At 37.1% G+C, this 18,039-nt stretch overlaps 2 protein-coding genes across 3 annotated transcripts in view; one reads left to right on the top strand and one right to left on the bottom strand.

Annotated features, from left to right (window-relative positions):
- Positions 1-6,099, top strand: part of PLEK2 (pleckstrin 2) — a 14,031-nt gene extending 7,932 nt beyond the window's left edge. For both annotated transcript variants that reach the window (XM_015814103.1, XM_015814102.1), the window contains exons 6-9: positions 24-125; positions 1,384-1,467; positions 3,578-3,656; positions 4,929-6,099. In XM_015814103.1, the coding sequence (XP_015669589.1) occupies positions 24-125; positions 1,384-1,467; positions 3,578-3,656; positions 4,929-5,056 (393 nt within the window). In that variant the 3' untranslated portion in view covers positions 5,057-6,099. The remainder of the gene's footprint in view (positions 1-23; positions 126-1,383; positions 1,468-3,577; positions 3,657-4,928) is intronic.
- A 4,972-nt stretch (positions 6,100-11,071) lies between these two features.
- LOC107285850 (galectin-related protein A-like) lies at positions 11,072-17,052 on the bottom strand. Its single transcript, XM_015814110.1, has 4 exons — positions 16,985-17,052; positions 15,676-15,764; positions 13,106-13,286; positions 11,072-11,215 (listed from the first exon to the last, which is right to left on the bottom strand). The coding sequence occupies exons 1-4, from the start codon at positions 17,009-17,011 to the stop codon at positions 11,072-11,074; spliced, it is 441 nt and encodes a 146-aa protein (XP_015669596.1). The 5' UTR covers positions 17,012-17,052.
- Between the last annotated feature and the right edge of the window lie 987 nt (positions 17,053-18,039).

Genomic DNA, 18,039 nt, shown 5'->3' with positions numbered 1-18,039 from the left:
TGTTGCTTTTGTTTTTACCACAGGCTGAAAGCTATAAGAAAAAAGTTAATACTAAAGAATATCTCAGTATTAACATACTTGAACTGAGTGGCACAATTTTAAAGCAAGGCTTTTTGATAAAACAGGTAACTATGACTTCATATTTTCAAACTAATCACAGGGTGGGAATGAAGCAATTTTTATTGCTGTCTTCTAAAGCTCTTTTTGAAATGGCATTTTAATAGGGAACCCTCACAATTTAATTAATGTACAGTTATCAAATTAACTAACACATGAACAAGACTTAGATGGTAACTAATTGAAACTCCGCCCGCTAAGTTTCTGTTAAAAAGAAATGTTAGAAATGGAGAATACAGAGAAGCAATCTTCTACCCATTATGTGTGACTTAATGAACACATAGTTTTTCTTTCAGTCTGATACAGAAAATGACACCCAAGCATCATTGTCTAGTTTTTAGCATAGCAAATTGTTTTTTCTACACAGCACAGTTTACACCAGAAGGCAGGCCCTAGGATCACACATAACATCTGAAAGCTTAAGGAGTGGCCCTTACAAGCCACTAAAACGTATTTATAAATTGTAATTTGTAATCTGACAGGCGGGGAAAATTATTCAAATACATGGCTGGAGAACAATCTTATTTAATTATATTTATTTTTTTTGTTAAACATAATTAAATAAAATCTAGTCTTATTATGAATTCATCGGTTTGGAGAATGCAAAGGCCCTTGAAATATTTTAGGCACCCCTGATCTACACTCATTCAAACAACTCTAAGGATTATGGTGTTTCCTCACACATTTCAATATATCAAATATTTTTAACCATTTCATTTATGGCGGCTTCTCGGTAATAGTAAAATCAGTAGGTCAACTGTGCTCTACTGCCCCTAACTGACCTTCGCTACCTTCTTGTGGTCTCACAAGGTAACTGCTACACCCAACCTCCAGAAGAAGGCCTTGAGTGCCAGCAGCTGCCTCACAGAGCCAGGCCAGGGACAGGAGGGCAAAGATCATGGAGTGCAAGGGAGCAAAAGGACCAGGGAGATAGCTGGATGGGGCTTGCTGAAGCATATCCTGCAATCTCAGATGCAAGGGGAGGGGGCTACCAAGTGCCTGAATTTTTATCCTGTGACTACAGAGGCACTCTAACAGCCCTAACTCTGGAGTCCAGGTATAAGTATCATTTAAATGGTTCCTGAATGAATGGTTGTTAAGTGAGGACTACCTGTATTATCTCTCAGCTTGTCTTCCCAACTATGGCTGCTTCTGCAATGATAAAAGGGGGTAAACAGATAATGCAATATTCTTTCTCTAGTACTGACAATTATGAGAGATCTGTGTTTTGGAGAAAGAAAACTAAATTTGTTTCCCAACTTTCAGGGGCACAAGAGGAAGAACTGGAAAGTCAGGCGCTTTGTCCTGAGGTCTGATCCTGCTTTCTTACACTATTATGACCCCACAAAGGTGAGACAATAGCATTGCAATGTTCAAACCTCCCTGCATGTGTGCCTTTGGGGAATGTCCTCCCCCCCCCAAAAAAAAACCTGCCTTAAGACTGTTGCTGATGGGTAGGAAGAATGAATTCTGCATGGATTTCAGTAAGGCTGGGGGCAGATCCCTTGAGATCTCTTCCCACTGCATCCTAAATGGTCCACATACTTATAGTAGATCTTGAGTAGTTTGCACTGTGCTGCATTTTAAAAAGTAGCCTAATATAACACATTTACATTGGGAACAGATATTCCTTGTGGCTATTGTTTTCTGTCTTTGAAAAAAGTACACATTTAGGTTTTGGGATGGGACAAGTTATGTTTTGGAATTTCAGCAAGATACTTACTGCTGAAGGGTTTTTTTCCCCCTCTGTGGGCACATGCGCCATCGCCCCAGTCCTAGGCCTTCAGCTGAGTTTTATAAAACCTTTTCGCTTTAGGCCTCTGCCGCCGTGTGCAAAAAAAAAGGTTCAATTAATTAATCAATTTCAACTTCTTGCGGGGAAAAAAAAGATCTCGCAAAGTTGGAATTGATTGAACCTTTTAGTCCCACCCAGTCTGCCGTTACCACCGCAGCCATGCCCACCCAGTTGGCCATGCCCATCCAATTGGCCACGCCCATCCGGCACCCGACAATACATGTGGGTTTTGGGTTGCAGTTTGGGCACTCAGTCTGTAAAAGGTTCGCCATCACTGCCCTATGCAAATATGGTACATACAGGAGTCCTATCTCTTTTTTTTTTTTTACTCTAGTTAGAGAATGAAAATCAATTCAGGAGAAAAATAGGTTTGATATAAAATGATTTTTAATATTATCCAGTTTAGAGTTCTATATCATTATTCAACCATTTTATTAAGAAGTGTTAGGAAGATTTTGCTGATTGGAAACCACCCAGAGTTGGATATAAGATGGGCAGTTATATAAATGTTTTAAAATAAATAAACTGTGTTTATCAGAGCCATCTGAGGACTCTGGTTAGATCTCAGGTCATTTCTGGAAGTCTGCAATTCTACGCTGCTTGTGTTTGGGATCTGGGCAAACTCAACTATGTGTGTTTGAAGCCAGAATAAAACATGATGTCTCACTTAATGATCACTTTGCTTAGCAACAGGGCTGCTTGTCCCAGTTCTGGTCATTAAGTAAGGTCTACCTGTAGTCATGTATTTTAAATATTGTGCAACTCTCTGAAGCTTGTGGACAGACCTTTGTGCAGGAAGTCTTACCTTACCCCAACTCCTAATTCCTAGCCATCAGCTGGCCCTAACAGGTATTTTAAAGAGAAAATGTAGCCTCACTCCCAACTCCCAATCCACTCTCAGATTTTGCATATGATAAAATAGCTACACAACACATCAAGATTGGAGCCAGATGGGGAGAGGAACCTACTGTAAGGGATTTTTAACGTTGCCTTGTGCATAGGTGGTAAGAATTTCTCTTTCTCCAGAACCATAGTGATAGTTCAGGGCATGGCTGTGATTTTTTGCTACTTGTTCTCAGTGTTGTGAGTCAGCAGAAGAGAAATTAAGTCCAGACTGTCTTCAGATTACTTTTTAAAGGATTGAAAAAGTAGAATTGTTGGCAGCATAGGAGTGCCTTTAGGCAGTGTAAAGTGTTCGTGAAAGTGCCATTTAATCCCCAGGTTGTCGAAACCCTTTAATCACCTGCAGAGATTATACCTAAGGCCTAATGTGCTGCTGCAAGCCTAAAGCTGCTGCTATTCTCAACTTGTGGAAACTAAAATCTGAGACAAAACATTGTCTCTGCTTTTCAGTTTCAGTTTCTGCAAGTTGACAAGGGCGATCACTTTAAGATGGTATGAATCACATGTGGCAGAGCTTAGATGGCAGTGTCCACATGCTAACATTACCATGGTTTAGCATGTCATGCAACACATAGCTACTTTAGCACTGTCTCTTTAAATAGCTATTACAGTCAACAGTTGGGAAAGGATTGTAGAGCATCTCTTTAAACGGAAGCAGACTCAAGCAAAACTTCCCTTGCTTTGTGTCAAATTTGTTGGAGGGAATGTAATATTTTATTATATTTGCTTTACTCACATTGGTCCACTTTTTTTTTCCTATAGGAAGATAACAAACCAGTGGGGGGATTTTCTCTCCGTGGTTGCCTTATTTCAGCACTGGAAGACAATGGAGTCCCAACAGGCAAGTTATTACCTTGCAAGATCCATTCTTACTGCTCTTTTGATAGGTTTTTTTTTTGTTCATTGAGAAAGATTAGAGTGGTCCTTCATTATTTGCAGGGGCATTAGACGCAGCCCCATTCCCCTTCTGCTGCCATTGTCTCATTTCCAAACCATGAGCTACACAATCTTATCCCACTATTTTCTGTACTACAAAATACAGGATAAGCACAAAATACAGAAGAGCAAATGGAATCAGGATTTTACCAACAACTCTTTTAACACCCAGCAAGGCCTACTTCTGCCAAGGAATGCTTGTGATAAAGAGCTCCTAGAGCCCATCTAATGCATCAGATTTTCTGCTAGGGCCAGTTCTTAAATGATGGAGAAGAAAGGGGCGGGCTGTATAAAATATGCAGGATCCACACCCCGACTTCCTCCAGTTTTAGCCATATTATACATGAAAAAGCCACACCCTTCTCAAAGCTGTAGCAAAAGTTGTCTAAAAGGTAAAAGGCCAGCCCCCCTCTCTCACACTTTTCTTTAACTTAAACACCAGTAGGATAGCTTAGGGGAGGGCAAACACAGCAGAAATGACTGTGATTTTTCTTCAGAAATGAAACACTTAAGCAACCTTATTCCCAGGTGGAATATAATAGATTCCCAAAAGAAGCACTGCTTAGTTGCTCAAATGGACCTTAAGATTTTCAGAAGTGGTTTGCCATTGCCTCCTTCCTGGGACTGTGAGAGTGTGACTGGGTCAAGGTTACCCAGCTGGCTTTATGCCTCAGGCAGGACTAGAATTCACTGTCTCCCAGTTTATAGACTGATGCCTTAAGTACTCCACTAAACTGGCTCTCTTTACAGTTAGTCTCAACTTACAACCACAGTTAAGTCCAAGTTTCTATTGCTAAGCAAGACAGTTTTTAGGGGAATTTTGTTCCATTGTAGGACCCTTCTTGCCACAATTGTTAAGTGAATCACTGCATATGTTAACTTAGTAACACAGTTGTTAAGTGACTGGCTTCCCCGTTGGCTTTGCTTGTCAGGAGGTTGCAAAAGGTGATCACATGATCCTGAGACACTGCAACTGTCATAAATATGAGTCAGTTGTCAAGTGTCTGAATTTTAATCACATGACCATGGGGATGCTGCAATGGTTGTAAGCGTGAAAAATGGTTATAAGTCCGTTTTTTGTGCTGTTGCAACTTGGAATAGTCACTAAACAAATGGTTGTTAAGTTGAAGACCACCTGTATGTTCTATTAAATAGCTGCTCTTTTTTTCCTTTGCAGGAGTGAAAGGAAATGTTCAGGGCAACCTCTTCAAAATTATTACAAAGAATGACATTCACTACTACATACAGGCTAGTTCCAAGGCAGAAAGAGCTAACTGGATTGAGGCCATCAAGCCACTAACATAGGAGATGTACCAAAGTGCATTTATGGGACAGCATAATACCGTATCTGGGACATTAAAAGGGGCTGCTTTTTGAGATTGCTGGCTGAGTTGTTTTAGCCTGGCATGATGTTAGCACCTGGCAGTGTCTATTGTATTTAGGCTTTTTGTCTGAAACAAGGAAGCCTATGATGACATATCCACTTCATCAGAAGTTCCGCAAATTTTGACAATATGATAACATGTTGATTGCCTGGCACCATTCTTCAGTTTGGTATATGCTATCTCACACCTCCATTTGAAACAGAACTACATTGGCTACTGAGGAGAAACTAGCAAAACCAACATCCTGGAACCAAATCTGGCCCTTTCAAAATGATTTGATGCAAGTTCCTTAATCTACTGTATGTTTTTATATGTCTCTATACTTCCAGATCCTATTTCACTAGTGGGAAGCTTCAGGGATTACAGCATTATTCAGGAAGGTGCTGGAGACCAAGAATGTTGCTGTGATACAAGAAAGCTTAGTATTTACATATTAAGACAGGGAGAAATTCACCATATTAATATTACCATTTCTAACTTATAGTGCCCAGGATATCCTGAGACAACAAAATTGCTTTTTGCCTCCTGTTCATATCCAGTCCCAGCATGATTTTGATCAATTATGTTGTCAGTCTAACCTGTCCTACAGGATTCCTGTAGTGATAAAAATAGAGATGAACTGAACAGCTATCGGGGACTACATAGAGTTCTTTGGAAAAGGGATATTTCTATGAAATATACTGGGATGAGAAGTCTCACATGCTGAACATACAGTGTAGCCCACACTGCTGCTGTTCTCATAGGGTGGAAGAGGAAAAATGTCTTAAGACAAAATGCATATTTATAATCTGAGATAAGGCATGCAAATACTTAGAGCTGGTGTTAGAAAGATCAGTTATGTTTTTACCATCAGTTTTTACATGCTGCCATGTTTCATTCCCTCCCCCCCGATTCCAACTCCATTCATTGTATATTATCCTGCATGAGTGTAAACACTGAATAGTGACTTAGATGTTCGTATTTTTATTTTAAAAATAAACCAATTTTTTTACTCTCGTATTCCTTAGCTTCCTAAAATTTCTTTTTAAAAAGTAACCATTTGGGGACTCTGAGATCACAGTAATTGAAGGCATCTTGAGCAGTGCTAGGTTAAAACGTTGGGCAAGTATACCATATACTTCAAAGCTTGGTCAAATGTTCCAGAATAAAGAATTCTCAAATAAAATTCCTTCTCTCTTAATTCCAATAAAGCCAAATTATCTCGTTCTCTTTCCAAGTCTGTATCTACAACTTCTGTCTTACCCTCTAGAATTTCCACTTTGTCATTAGTTTTACCTCTTTCGACATTTTTTTTACGCAACTTTGTTCTTAACTTCTTTCATCTCTTCATTTTTACAAGCCTTTAATCCATTCTTTTACAAAAACTGTTAATTTAGTATCAAGTGATTCAGTTAACTTATTGCCTAATTCCTCAAAGTTTCTGAACTAAATCTGGTATAATTCCTCTCTCTGCAAGTTGCTCTAATGAACCTCCCCTCCCCTCTGCTCCTCTCTGCTGAAATCTTTTCCACTACCAGAGGTTATTCCACTAATGCCTGGCATCACTGAGATCTAATGTATATCATCAGGAATAGCTGCTGAAATTGGGTATGACTAGTTTAATGAAGAGAAGGATGAGGGGTGACATGATAGCAGTGTTCCAATATCTCAGGGGTTGCCACAAAGAAGAGGGAGTCAAGCTATTCTCCAAAGCACCTGAAGGCAGGACAAGAAGCAATGGATGGAAACTAATCAAGGAAAGAAGCAACCTAGAACTAAGGAGAAATTTCCTGACAGTTAGAACAGATAATCAGTGGAACAACCTGCCTCCAGAAGCTGTGAATGTTCCAACACTGGAAGTTTTAAAGAAAAGATTGGACAGCCATTTGTCTGAAATGGTGTAAGGTTTCCTGCCTGAGCAGGGGGTTGGTCCCTTCCAACATTATTATTATTATTATTATTATTATTATTATTATTATTATTATTATTATTATTATTATTATTATTATTATTACTACTACTACTACTACTACTACTACTACTACTACTACAAATACCCATGGACAAAATGGTATCTATGTTAAACAAGAGGGAGGAGTATACGCATATGTACAAGGGAATATACAAGAAGCACTAAATATTTAATGGAAGGTATTAGTATTAGAGTATTAGAAAGTTATTAGTTATTATATCTACAACTCAGTATATTTCAATACACTGTATGAACATGCATTTGTATTTTTCTGTCTTTCTGATTGGCTTTTTACTCTGTAGTTATAGGTTCTAAAAAGTCTGTTACAAAGGAATAAAAAAAAACCTAAGATGGACCTTGAACCAATCCATATTAAAAGAGAAAGAATTTATAGAATTAGCAACAAAAGAAATGCAGCTTTTTTAAAAGAAAATAAAAAAGAAGATACATTACAAAATGTATGGGATACAGCCAAAGCATACTTTAGAGGTATAGCTATGGTGAAAAAAAACAAAGAAAAAAGACAACAATATATACTATTAAGGGAAGAATTTAAAAAACTAGAATTAGAATTACAAATAAATCCACAAAAGAAAATACTGAAAAGACAAATGGAAATAATAAAACATAAATTTAATAGAATCAGAAAAACTGGCACAGCAAATTAAAAGAGCAAAGCAAAACTTTTTTGAAAATGCAAATAAACCAGAAAGATGGTTAGCTTACAAACTAATGATAAATAACTTAGTAGATGAAAAAGGCTGTTTACAATTTAAAAACGAAGTAATAAAAAGATAATTAAAGAATATTATGAGAAACTATGATCTAGAAGAAATTTCATGGGAGAAAACGATTCAATATATGGGAAAAAATAATTTACCAAAAATCTCAGAAAACTTTAAAACTATGTTAAATGAGAAAATAACGATGGAACTGACAGAGGCTATAAGAAGACAAAATAATGAAAAAACACCGGGACCAGATGCGCTCGCGGCAGAGTTGTACAAATCTCTATAAGATACATTACGTGTACCGTTGAAAGATATGTGTAATGAACTTTTGTTGGAGGCTAAACTCCGAAACACATGGACAGAAGCAAATATTATTTTGATACCAAAAGAGGACTCAGATCTGACACAGATAAGAAAATTACAGACCGATATCATTACTAAATGTGGACTATAAAATATTTACTTCAATGATAGCAGAGAGACTGAAAAGATTTCTAACTGAATTTATACATCCAGATCAAAATGGATTTCTACCAAAGAGACAAATAAAAAATAATTTAAGAGTTATAAAGGACATATTGGAATATTATGAAGTGCATCCATGGAAACAATTGGCATTAGTATTTCTAGATGCTCAAAGGGCATTTGATAATGTTTCCTGGAAATTTATGACTCAACAACTAAAAATAATGGACTTTGGACAAAATGTTATAAATATGATTACAACAATATATTACAAACAGCAAAAGAGATTGTAAATGGAGATTATACAGAGAATTTCAACATAAGAAAAGGCACAAGACAAGGATGTCCACTATCTCCATTGTTATTTATTTTAATTTTGGAAGTTCTAAATAGAAATATTAGACAAGACCCAGAAATAAAAGGTGGCACTTGCCACCAGCAAGACTAGCAAAAATGTTTAAAAATATGTCAGATAGATGTTGGAAATGTAATCACAAATCAGGTACATATTATCATGTATAGTGGACATGTGTTAAAGCAAAGAGATATTGGACAAAAATACATACTTGGCTAGAAAAGATGTTGGGAAAACATGTAGATTTTATACCTGAACTTTTTTATTAGGTATAATGCCAGAAAAGCTTGACAAACAAAGTATATACTTGATTTTACATGTGATAATAGCGGCAAGAATCATATTCACACAATATTGGAAAAATGAAGAAATACCACCAGAGGAAGAAATAATTAAAAAAATACTAGATTGTGCAGAAATGGATAGACTTACTTTGAAGTTGAAAGAAAAAGAAGAAACAGAATACTATCAAACTTGGGACTTATTTTATCAATGGCTGGAGAAAAGAATAAGGGATTAGGAATTCAATTTGTATTAGTAAACTAGCTGTACCCGGCCACGTGTTGCTGTGGCTCAGTCTGGTTAAATCGTAGCGTGTGTTGCTTTTACGTCCAACAGATGGCGCTGTTTTTCAAAAAAAGCATGTTTTACCTGTCACAGGTGTGACATCTATATAATATAGGTATATAGGTATATAAAAACATGCGCGTATTCGAATGCAACATTGTGTCAAAATTTCAAAGCAACCGGTGAAGAACTTTCGGAGATTTAAGATTTTGAACAAACGAACATTTACATTTTTATTTATATATAAGATGATATACTCAGACAACACGTTTGTTGAATAAATACTTTTGAATTGTATTAAAAAATCAATAAAAACTTTAGAAAAATAAAGTCTGTTATATATGTTACTTTTTACAATACTACACACACAGAGAGAGAGAGTGGGGAGGAAGTATTGCACATATAAAATTGTATGAATATCCGTAGTCTATTTTTAAATGTTAATCTTGCAGATTTGCTAACCACCCTAGAAAGGACTCTGTTCTGCTTCATTGGAAACAACTTTAAAAGGAACATTAAGAGGAAAAGGGAGTTGCTTTTGGCTGAGCATCTTTGAGTGAGCATGTTTTCCAATACTGATGTCAACACGTACCTCTAAATTTTCAAAAGAATTGTTTTCTGAGTGTTCAGATCCTTGAAGTGATATAGTAAAGCTATTTTAGAATATCTCTAAACTTATCAACGGCATTGCTATTTCATTTGACTGTTTTTGAGTTATAGTCAGACCACAGATTTGTACAAAGACATTATTTATTTCACTAAAATTATTATAAGAGTGCCAATTTTATCTTATTCTTTGGCTAATTATCTTCAAAAGATGGAAGTTGCATTTTTTATAACATCTAAATGCTTGCTCTTTATTTTTTTATGTGACTTATATTCTGCCTTTTGTGCAGGAGCTTGAGGCAACACCCATGCTTTGATTTCCCTCCCTCCTTAGTAACAACTGTGTAGGATAGGCAGGGCTGAGAAAGAGTGATTGAATTTTGTGTAGAAAAACCATGTGTAGATAATGTTGGGGGAAAAAACATCCCAGTTAACACAGTAGGAGCCTGGGCTTCTAAGAAAGGATGCTCTCATTTGACAAGTCTGGATAAAATTATTTTGGCAGATTGATAGTAACCATAAATAGGATAAAAATATTTGATTCTTGTAGCACAAGCTAGATTCAGCACTGGAATCTACTCTTCAAATCAAATGTTTTTTGCTAAGAGAATTCCTGATCTTAATGGGAGAGAAAGGTGAGGTGAAGTTCAGTGCAAGAGAAACATATTGCTTTGAGTTAAATAAAATAGAGATAATTACACACAATTATTTTATTTTCATTTTTTTCAACATGGCATACAAATTTACCTGGGAACAAGCTCCAATGAACATAGTGTAGCTTACTTAACATTTTTAAAAAAAATATATGCTGAAAACATCTTTTGCATATAACTAGTTGTCTTCCTTTTAGAAATTAATATAAAATCTCTGTACACCTGCAGCTCTCTCATCCAAAAGGTTGCAATCAACAGTAACAGAATAGACCTGCAAGACTCCCAGAATTGTGAGCTAAAGTAAAAAATAATATTTAAAATTTGTTGCGGGGGGGGGGGGGAAGGGGAGGAGAATCTTAAGAAAACATAACAGACAAACATTTCAAGAGGCATACATAAAGGCAAAGAAAGGAAAGAAATGAAGAAAAAGCACTTTTGCCATAAAGCAGTAATGATATGGAATTATTTATTACAGAGATGGAGAATTTATTACCCTCCAGACGTTGGGTTAAAACTCCTAGTATCTTTTGTAGTTAGTCATTTTGCCTAGAATTGCTGAGTGTTGTAGATCAACATTGGGAAGGGCATTTTTGATTTATTATTTTCTTCAAGCCACCTTGGTAAGCTTGAGGTCGCCTGAGATTTGCAAAATAGTCATCCTTTGCATGGGCTGCACGCGGTGACTGAAACTGCACAACTGACGCCCATCAAGCAGGATTCGGATTTGCTGATGTTCACATAAAAGTTCCATCTGAAAATGAACAAAAAGGCTAAAGAAATTGCTGGAACGTTGGCATGCAAACACCTCGCAGATAGTTAAATGAGATTTCAAGCAAGAACACTAAGATGTCAATATTTACTGATCTCCCAGGATGTAAGATTTGGGTCATATATATACAAATGCATCATCACCAAGTACTCTGAAAGATTACCAGTTGCCCTAAACAACAGGCTGGGAACTATTGGTCAGGTTTCCATTCTTCTTGCTCCTGTAGAACAGGGCTTTTCAACCAGTGGTACGGGTACCACCTGTGGTACATTGGCACCTGGCAGGTGCTACGCGACCATCCTAGAAAAGTGGTAGCAGGGGAGGGTAATGAACTGAACCAGTGGCAGCACCGCACAAGCCTGAGCGAGAGATGGCTGGAGCTGCAGGGCTGTCAGGGCTCAGCGGAAGCGCCAGGATTAGTGCTTCTTCGGGACTGTCAGGGCTCAGTGGAAGCGCCAGGATCAGCGCCAGGCTCCAGCTGGAGCTTGGCGCTGATCCTGGCACTTCTGCTGAGCCCAGAAGAAGCGCCGATCAGCTGGAATGTTGCAGCATCTCCAGGGTCTTGTGATTTACATTCAGATGCTTGGCAACTGAGTCCTGTTGGGAGAAGGGCGGCATATAAGTTCAATAAAAATAAATGACAGTCACAGTGTCCCAGGGTCATGTGAAGTGACCAAAACCTGCTGCAACTATCCAGGAGACGGGGGGAATAAAAACCAAACACTTCCCCACCCACCCCACTGCCAATCCTCAACAGAAATGCTCACAACAATGAAGACCTCGGACAGGAGGAAGAGCACCACTGGGTGGGCAGGCAGGTGTCTTGCTCGGCTATGCCTTGGGGGGCACTTTTTCAGTGCCATTGTACCTTTGAACAGTCACTAAGCGAACTGTTGTAAGTTGAGGACTACCTGTACTTTATCACTTTTTTCCTTTTTTTTTTTTGGTCATTAAATTTTTGACACCTTGCTAGGCGACTGGTGGTACTCGGATATTGCCATATCCTAAAAATGGTACAATGGGTGAAAAGGTTGAAAAGCCCTGCTATAGAAAATTAAAGCAGAAGGCTATGTTTTGTATGAATGTGATCACAAATGTAGTCTCTCCAGGTTAAAGCATGGTGGGCAACTTTTGTTTGTTTCTTTGTTTATAAATTTTACTTGCTGCCCATCTTGTATCCAATGTCTCTGGGCGACTTACAGCGTAACTTCCTTGCAGCTTGGGACTACCCTTTTTTGGTCAATATTTTTGTCCTGATTTATAGCTTTTAGAATTCTTGCCTAGTGAAATGTCAAAGGATTCGAAGAGTGGAGAATGTTGCTGCTAAAGATTTGGAGGATTGTCAGTTAATGGGAATTAGGTAACATAGTTCCCCCCCCTTTTTTTACAACCCTTTAATCCTGTTATTCAGGGTGGAATTGGGGCGTCTGAATGGAATTCACAGCAGATCTCTTTGTGCCCTGATAGAGATACACCTGCTGCTACCTAGTACTGAACCCTCAATCTTCCAAGTGGGAGGTGAGCATCGTCATCTCTAAGCCACCTCACCGGTCAGGAATTAGGCAACATAGTTTGCCACTCATTAGAATGTGCAATACTTCAAATCTGAAGGTAAAAAGAATCTTCGGAATACATGGGGGCACAATGACAGGGAAAGGTCCAGCTGCTTTAAAGAGCTGACGTTTGATGCTACGGTCACCTATTTGCCTTTGAATCTTTGAATCCAACGCTATGCACAGTCCTAAGATGTGTGTGTGTGAGAGAGAGAAAGAGAGATTGAGAGAGAGATTGAGAGAGAGAGAGAGAGAGAGAGAGAGAGAGAGAGAGAGAGAGAGAGAGAGAGAGAGAGAGAGAGAGAGAGAGAGAGATTACCTTAAATGAGTCCTCTGCTGTAAATGGGAAGTAGGGAATGGTCTTTTCCTCCTTGCCCCATTTCCCAGCAATTTGCGAATTCCGCACAATGGATTTCTCACTAAAGCTGACTACAAGTAATAATCCAGTATCCCTGGTTGTGTGATCATCCTTGGGGTCACAAAGCAAAGCCACTGAAAAACTACAAGAAAATAATATGCATAAAGGAACTACAGATTTTAACAATGCAGGAGCATATGATTTATAAAGGTATTTATATGCATATGATTTATAAAGGTATTCTTTCTCTCTTTCACTTTCTCCTTCCTAATATTCCATGCAACACATTATCACCAGGCTCTAAGTCTAAGGGATGTGCAAAACATTAAAAACAATCTGTACAATAAAACACCATAATTGCCCTAGAATAAAATAACAGCTCAAATATAAAGAATCTATAAAAGAAGAAGCATCTTCCCAACCACTAAATTTTGAAATTCCACCCCAAATGTTTTCCAACCATGTGCACATAGTCATTTATTTCCACAATAAGTACAAATATAATGTACTCAACCAGCAATAAAAAAAGAAATTATATTTCTCCTAACTCATCCTGTTAGTATAATACTAAAAAGTGAATGAAACTCATAGCCCAAAAAATGATTAAAGTTAGACAACAAAAACTTGCGCAGATGGTTCCAGATCAAGATCTCCGAGCAACACTAAGCAAAATTGCTCAGTTATTTTTACTTAATTTTTGGGTGAATATGAAAAGAAAATAGATGGAAAAAAATAGTTGGAAAAAAACAGGAAATTAGAAATGGAAAATAAAGAAGGCTCATTACATATTTATTTGCAACATTGTTTGGATTACGGTATCTGTATAATTCTATAAATCAGACAGATTACAAGTTGCACAATAAAAACTGAATGGTATAAAAGTCATGGGATGGTGGTGTCATTTTGGATAATATGATATAAATCTGACTTTTGATGTAATAAAAGCAGAAAATAATTCATCTGCTACACCTACTCGAAGTATTTGAAAAACATGTATTTGTGGGCTAACAGATTTTGGCCGCAAAAAGTCAGACAAACACTGAAGGACAGCAAAGCTTTCTCAAATACTTTAAATCAGTGGTTCTCAACCTTTTCTTCACAACGGACCCCCTTTAAATATCTTTTGTGGCCAAGACGTAACTCAAGATTTAAATCATAACATTTCTTCAAACCTTCGCAGACTCCTTTGACAACGATGCACACACACACCCCTGCTTTAAATCTGTCTGATAAGGAGCTGGATTCTTGCAGACCAAATCTAGTAATACTAGTGGTATTATGTTAGTCTGTTGAGAAAAACCAACAGAATCCACAGCATCCTATCTGAATCCATCATAATCATTTTACGTAATAATATTACATAAAATTATATTATTGATGATATATATTTTGATCAAAAGATCAAACACATCGTTAATTCCGTAACCTGTTCTTTGGTCCTCTGACACTTAAGATCAGGAAGGAAACCGTCTTTGGTCGACTAGTGCGAAAATCGGGTTGAGTGGAATGTCCCGACAACGTAGAAAAATAGGAGAGAGCATTATGTATACTGCCTTAAGTTGCACAAATACAGATAGATTCTAAACAATATTTCAGATGCATCTGGAGTCTCAATGATACGTAAATTGAGGAAGGAAATAAAAATAATAGAGAGTTTAGAGGAAATTAAATGGAGAAAAAAATAAATACTGGCAATTACATTAACAGACACAATCGACAAAAAAGGTGTGGGTGACAAAGGAATTCTGCCATTGTTCAGTTTATTAACCAGTGGAATGTCATTTTAAATGTTATTCCAATTCAAGCAAAATGATCCTGCTGGTCTTTTGTAAGGCCTTAAAGACATGGTTCTTGTTACCAAGCTTGGGGATCCAGATATGTGGCAGAGACCATGCAATGGTTGTATTGATTTATTGTGGGTTGTTCTGCTTGTACCTTGGCTGCTGATTATATGTGTGTTGTAATTGTTATACATTTTTATGGTGTTTTAACTGTTGAGAGCCACCAAGAGTTATGAATTTGAGAAGGATATAAATCTACATAAATATAAATTGAATGAATGAGGAATGAATGAAAATGTATTTTCTTGCTGTAAAAGTGAACAAGGCAGAAGAATTCAGAAAATGAAAAAAATCAAAAGGCGGAAAACATGTACATACAAAATTCATTCATACATGTACTGTATATGATGGCATCCAGGATACCTTTCCCAAATGACCTCATTGTCTCCCAATTATTTGGAAACCTCTGATCTAATCCAATGTTCTACTCAATGCAATATTTACAACCCAGAATGCATCTTTTCCCCCCATTTTTCTCCCACTGGGCTCAATTTGGAAGTTACATTACAAAAACTAATTGTTTGAAATAAAATGCCTTTTTATTCCACATTTCTTTTTATGTTCTCAGAGAGAAGGAAAGAGTCTTTTTTATCAGAGACTCCAACAATCAGTCTGCCTCTCTTTCAAATCATGTGCTTTGACTCTAATGGGCAATTTAACTGCAGCTCAAATACCTGGTTACATACCTACCTTTTCGGACTAGGATATATCATGCCCATGATAGTGATTTTCATAGTTGGCCTCAGTCCACCCTTAATTTCACCGGCATATTTCTCTACCTGAATGTGGTTAAAAACATTCTAAGCATGTGGTTAAATATGACCTCTACAACATTAAAAAAATTACTAAGATTCTGAGCATTTTGATAATAGCTCTAACAGTCTACAAAAATGTTAAGCTCTCTTTTGCTACTTATTCAAGTCAAGGCTAAAAAAACATCCCACAAGGAAGGTTTGAATTTGGATTCCTGCGTGGGGCATCTGGTTGAAATCAGTATCCAACACTAGAATTCTATAGTACATAATGACATGGAAAACTAGGCAACAATTACAATCATGTTCATTATTAACCTACAAACCTATCTATGCAATGATTACGGTATTTTCCTAACTGTAAATGCTTTCAAACTCTGCCTGTTTTTCTGAAAATCCACAGAATAAAAAGGAAAATGGAAGGGCAGCTCAGTTTTGTGAAATGGATTTCATTGAAGTCTACTTTAAGTAAACTCAACACTCTAGAACCCTTATATTTTTAGGATGATTTGCTGGAATATAGCAGAACTTAGGTGATATAATGGGAGGCCACAGCCCTGGAGCAATTTCTGTGATACTGCATGTTATATACAGGATTTCATTGCATACTAATTATATTCCCCAGGTTTCCCCAGGTTTGGTAAATCAAGATTACAATCTATTCTCTACCTTCTGTTCAACATGTTTATTACTATATTGCAGATCTTGTTCAGCAATGGAAAAACACTGATCACAGTATGGAGAGATATTTTCTAAGTATTTCGCATGAATAAGTGCCAGGGATATATGTCTATTCTGTATACACTCCTTCCCTATACAAATACAAATTATTCATACACAAATACTGTATATAAAATTAATCTGTATTAATCCCCACATATATAAGAAATTCTCATTTACTTCAGTACTTTGCAAAATCTATAGTTCTAAATGTTTATCATAACCGTGCATACTTTGTGATTCTCCCTGGCTATACTGAAGCTCAAATGATCTCACAAGCGAACACTACTTCAGGCTATGCAAATTTTCCTGTTTCTTAATTTTGTCAGCCCTTTCGATAAAATAATTATATCAAGAAGTAATTTTAATCAATTTCAATTTTAAAACACAAGATAATTCATGCAAGGAATCAATAGCAGTTTTTCTCTGGTTAGTTTAAAGTTGATGAAAAAAAAACTTTTTTTATTTACCCTTCTCTTTAAACAAATTTACTCAGAAGTAGGTATTGTTCTGTTTTGTTTACTTACATTTGTGCACCTGTCATTTTCTGTCATTTTTTTACTTGCTCTGTTCCTTAGAAATAATCCAAAAACTTTTGTTCCTGTTTTTGTACATCCACATAAGAAACAAAAAAGAAAGAATAAAGAGGGGGTGTCATGGGGAACATAATCTCTAGCAAACACCAGCTAGACCCCACCCTTGCATATAGCTGAGTCACAATAGTCAGTATCTTCATAACACAACCAGAATAGTAAGAAGGAAGCTCAGTTGCCTTGCCTTCTCCCCCAAGAATCAACAAAAGGTAGTTTTTTTTTTCATGGTGCTAACCATGTATAGTGCCATCCAAGGAAAAAATCTCTGAGAAGATGATGTTGTCTGTAAATCAATACTTGGACAATATTGTACCACATAATGAAATACTTAGATAGTCTCTATTCAGAGACATTCGTGTTTCAAACAAAGGGGCTCCTCTCTTCAGAGCAAAATAAACAGGAAAATTAAAAATGTGCTGAACCAAGCTACAATTCCAATGTCTTTATGAACCTGATTTTCAGATTGCAATCCCATGGATTTCAAAAAGGTGAACAACCTTAAGTAATACCATTGAAATGTAATGGTATAGAAATAATGGAGATTATATTCATGGAACGTACAATTGAAAATGTTAATGTTTTGGAAAATACACTATTACAGAACTCTGGAGCAAATTGAGTCGTCTTAGGAGAGATTCTGCACACATTGTTCGGCCCATTGCCAGCAGAGGCCAGTTCCTGTGTTGGGAAGGAATGCCATCCTCTTCCCAGACCCAGACTATTGGAAATGGGCTCTAAACCTGGGTTTTGAGCTTTGGTTCAAAAGTCCTCTTTTCTGGCCCAAACTGTCTTAAATCCTTCCAGCCCTTTGTGCCATTCTGGTAGCAGCCCCAGACCAGCTGCAGTGCCTGGCAATTCCCCTTCCCTGTGCATCCATTTTGCTCTGGGCAATGTTCGTTGCTGGTTTTTCTATCATCTTGTGTTGATTTCTCATTCTTTAACCCTAGAAGCTCCATTCAATCCTTAATCTCTCAGTGGGCACTGCTTCC

The sequence above is a fragment of the Protobothrops mucrosquamatus genome, unplaced genomic scaffold (assembly GCF_001527695.2).
Source record: "Protobothrops mucrosquamatus isolate PMUCROS unplaced genomic scaffold, P.Mucros_1.0 scaffold218, whole genome shotgun sequence".
Taxonomy (NCBI): Eukaryota; Metazoa; Chordata; class Lepidosauria; order Squamata; family Viperidae; genus Protobothrops; species Protobothrops mucrosquamatus.
This window is presented reverse-complemented; position numbering and strand designations above follow the sequence as displayed.

What these genes read in the sequence shown, in the direction of transcription:
- LOC107285850 (XM_015814110.1), bottom strand. Translation starts at nt 17,011, where the DNA reads ATGACAGAAAATGACAGGTGCACAAAT. An exon ending in ATATATCCTAGTCCGAAAAG is followed by an intron (nt 13,287 to 15,675) that starts GTAGGTATGTAA and finishes ATTTTCTTGTAG; the next exon opens with TTTTTCAGTGGCTTTGCTTT. An exon ending in CAGCAGAGGACTCATTTAAG is followed by an intron (nt 11,216 to 13,105) that starts GTAATCTCTCTC and finishes GTTCATTTTCAG; the next exon opens with ATGGAACTTTTATGTGAACA.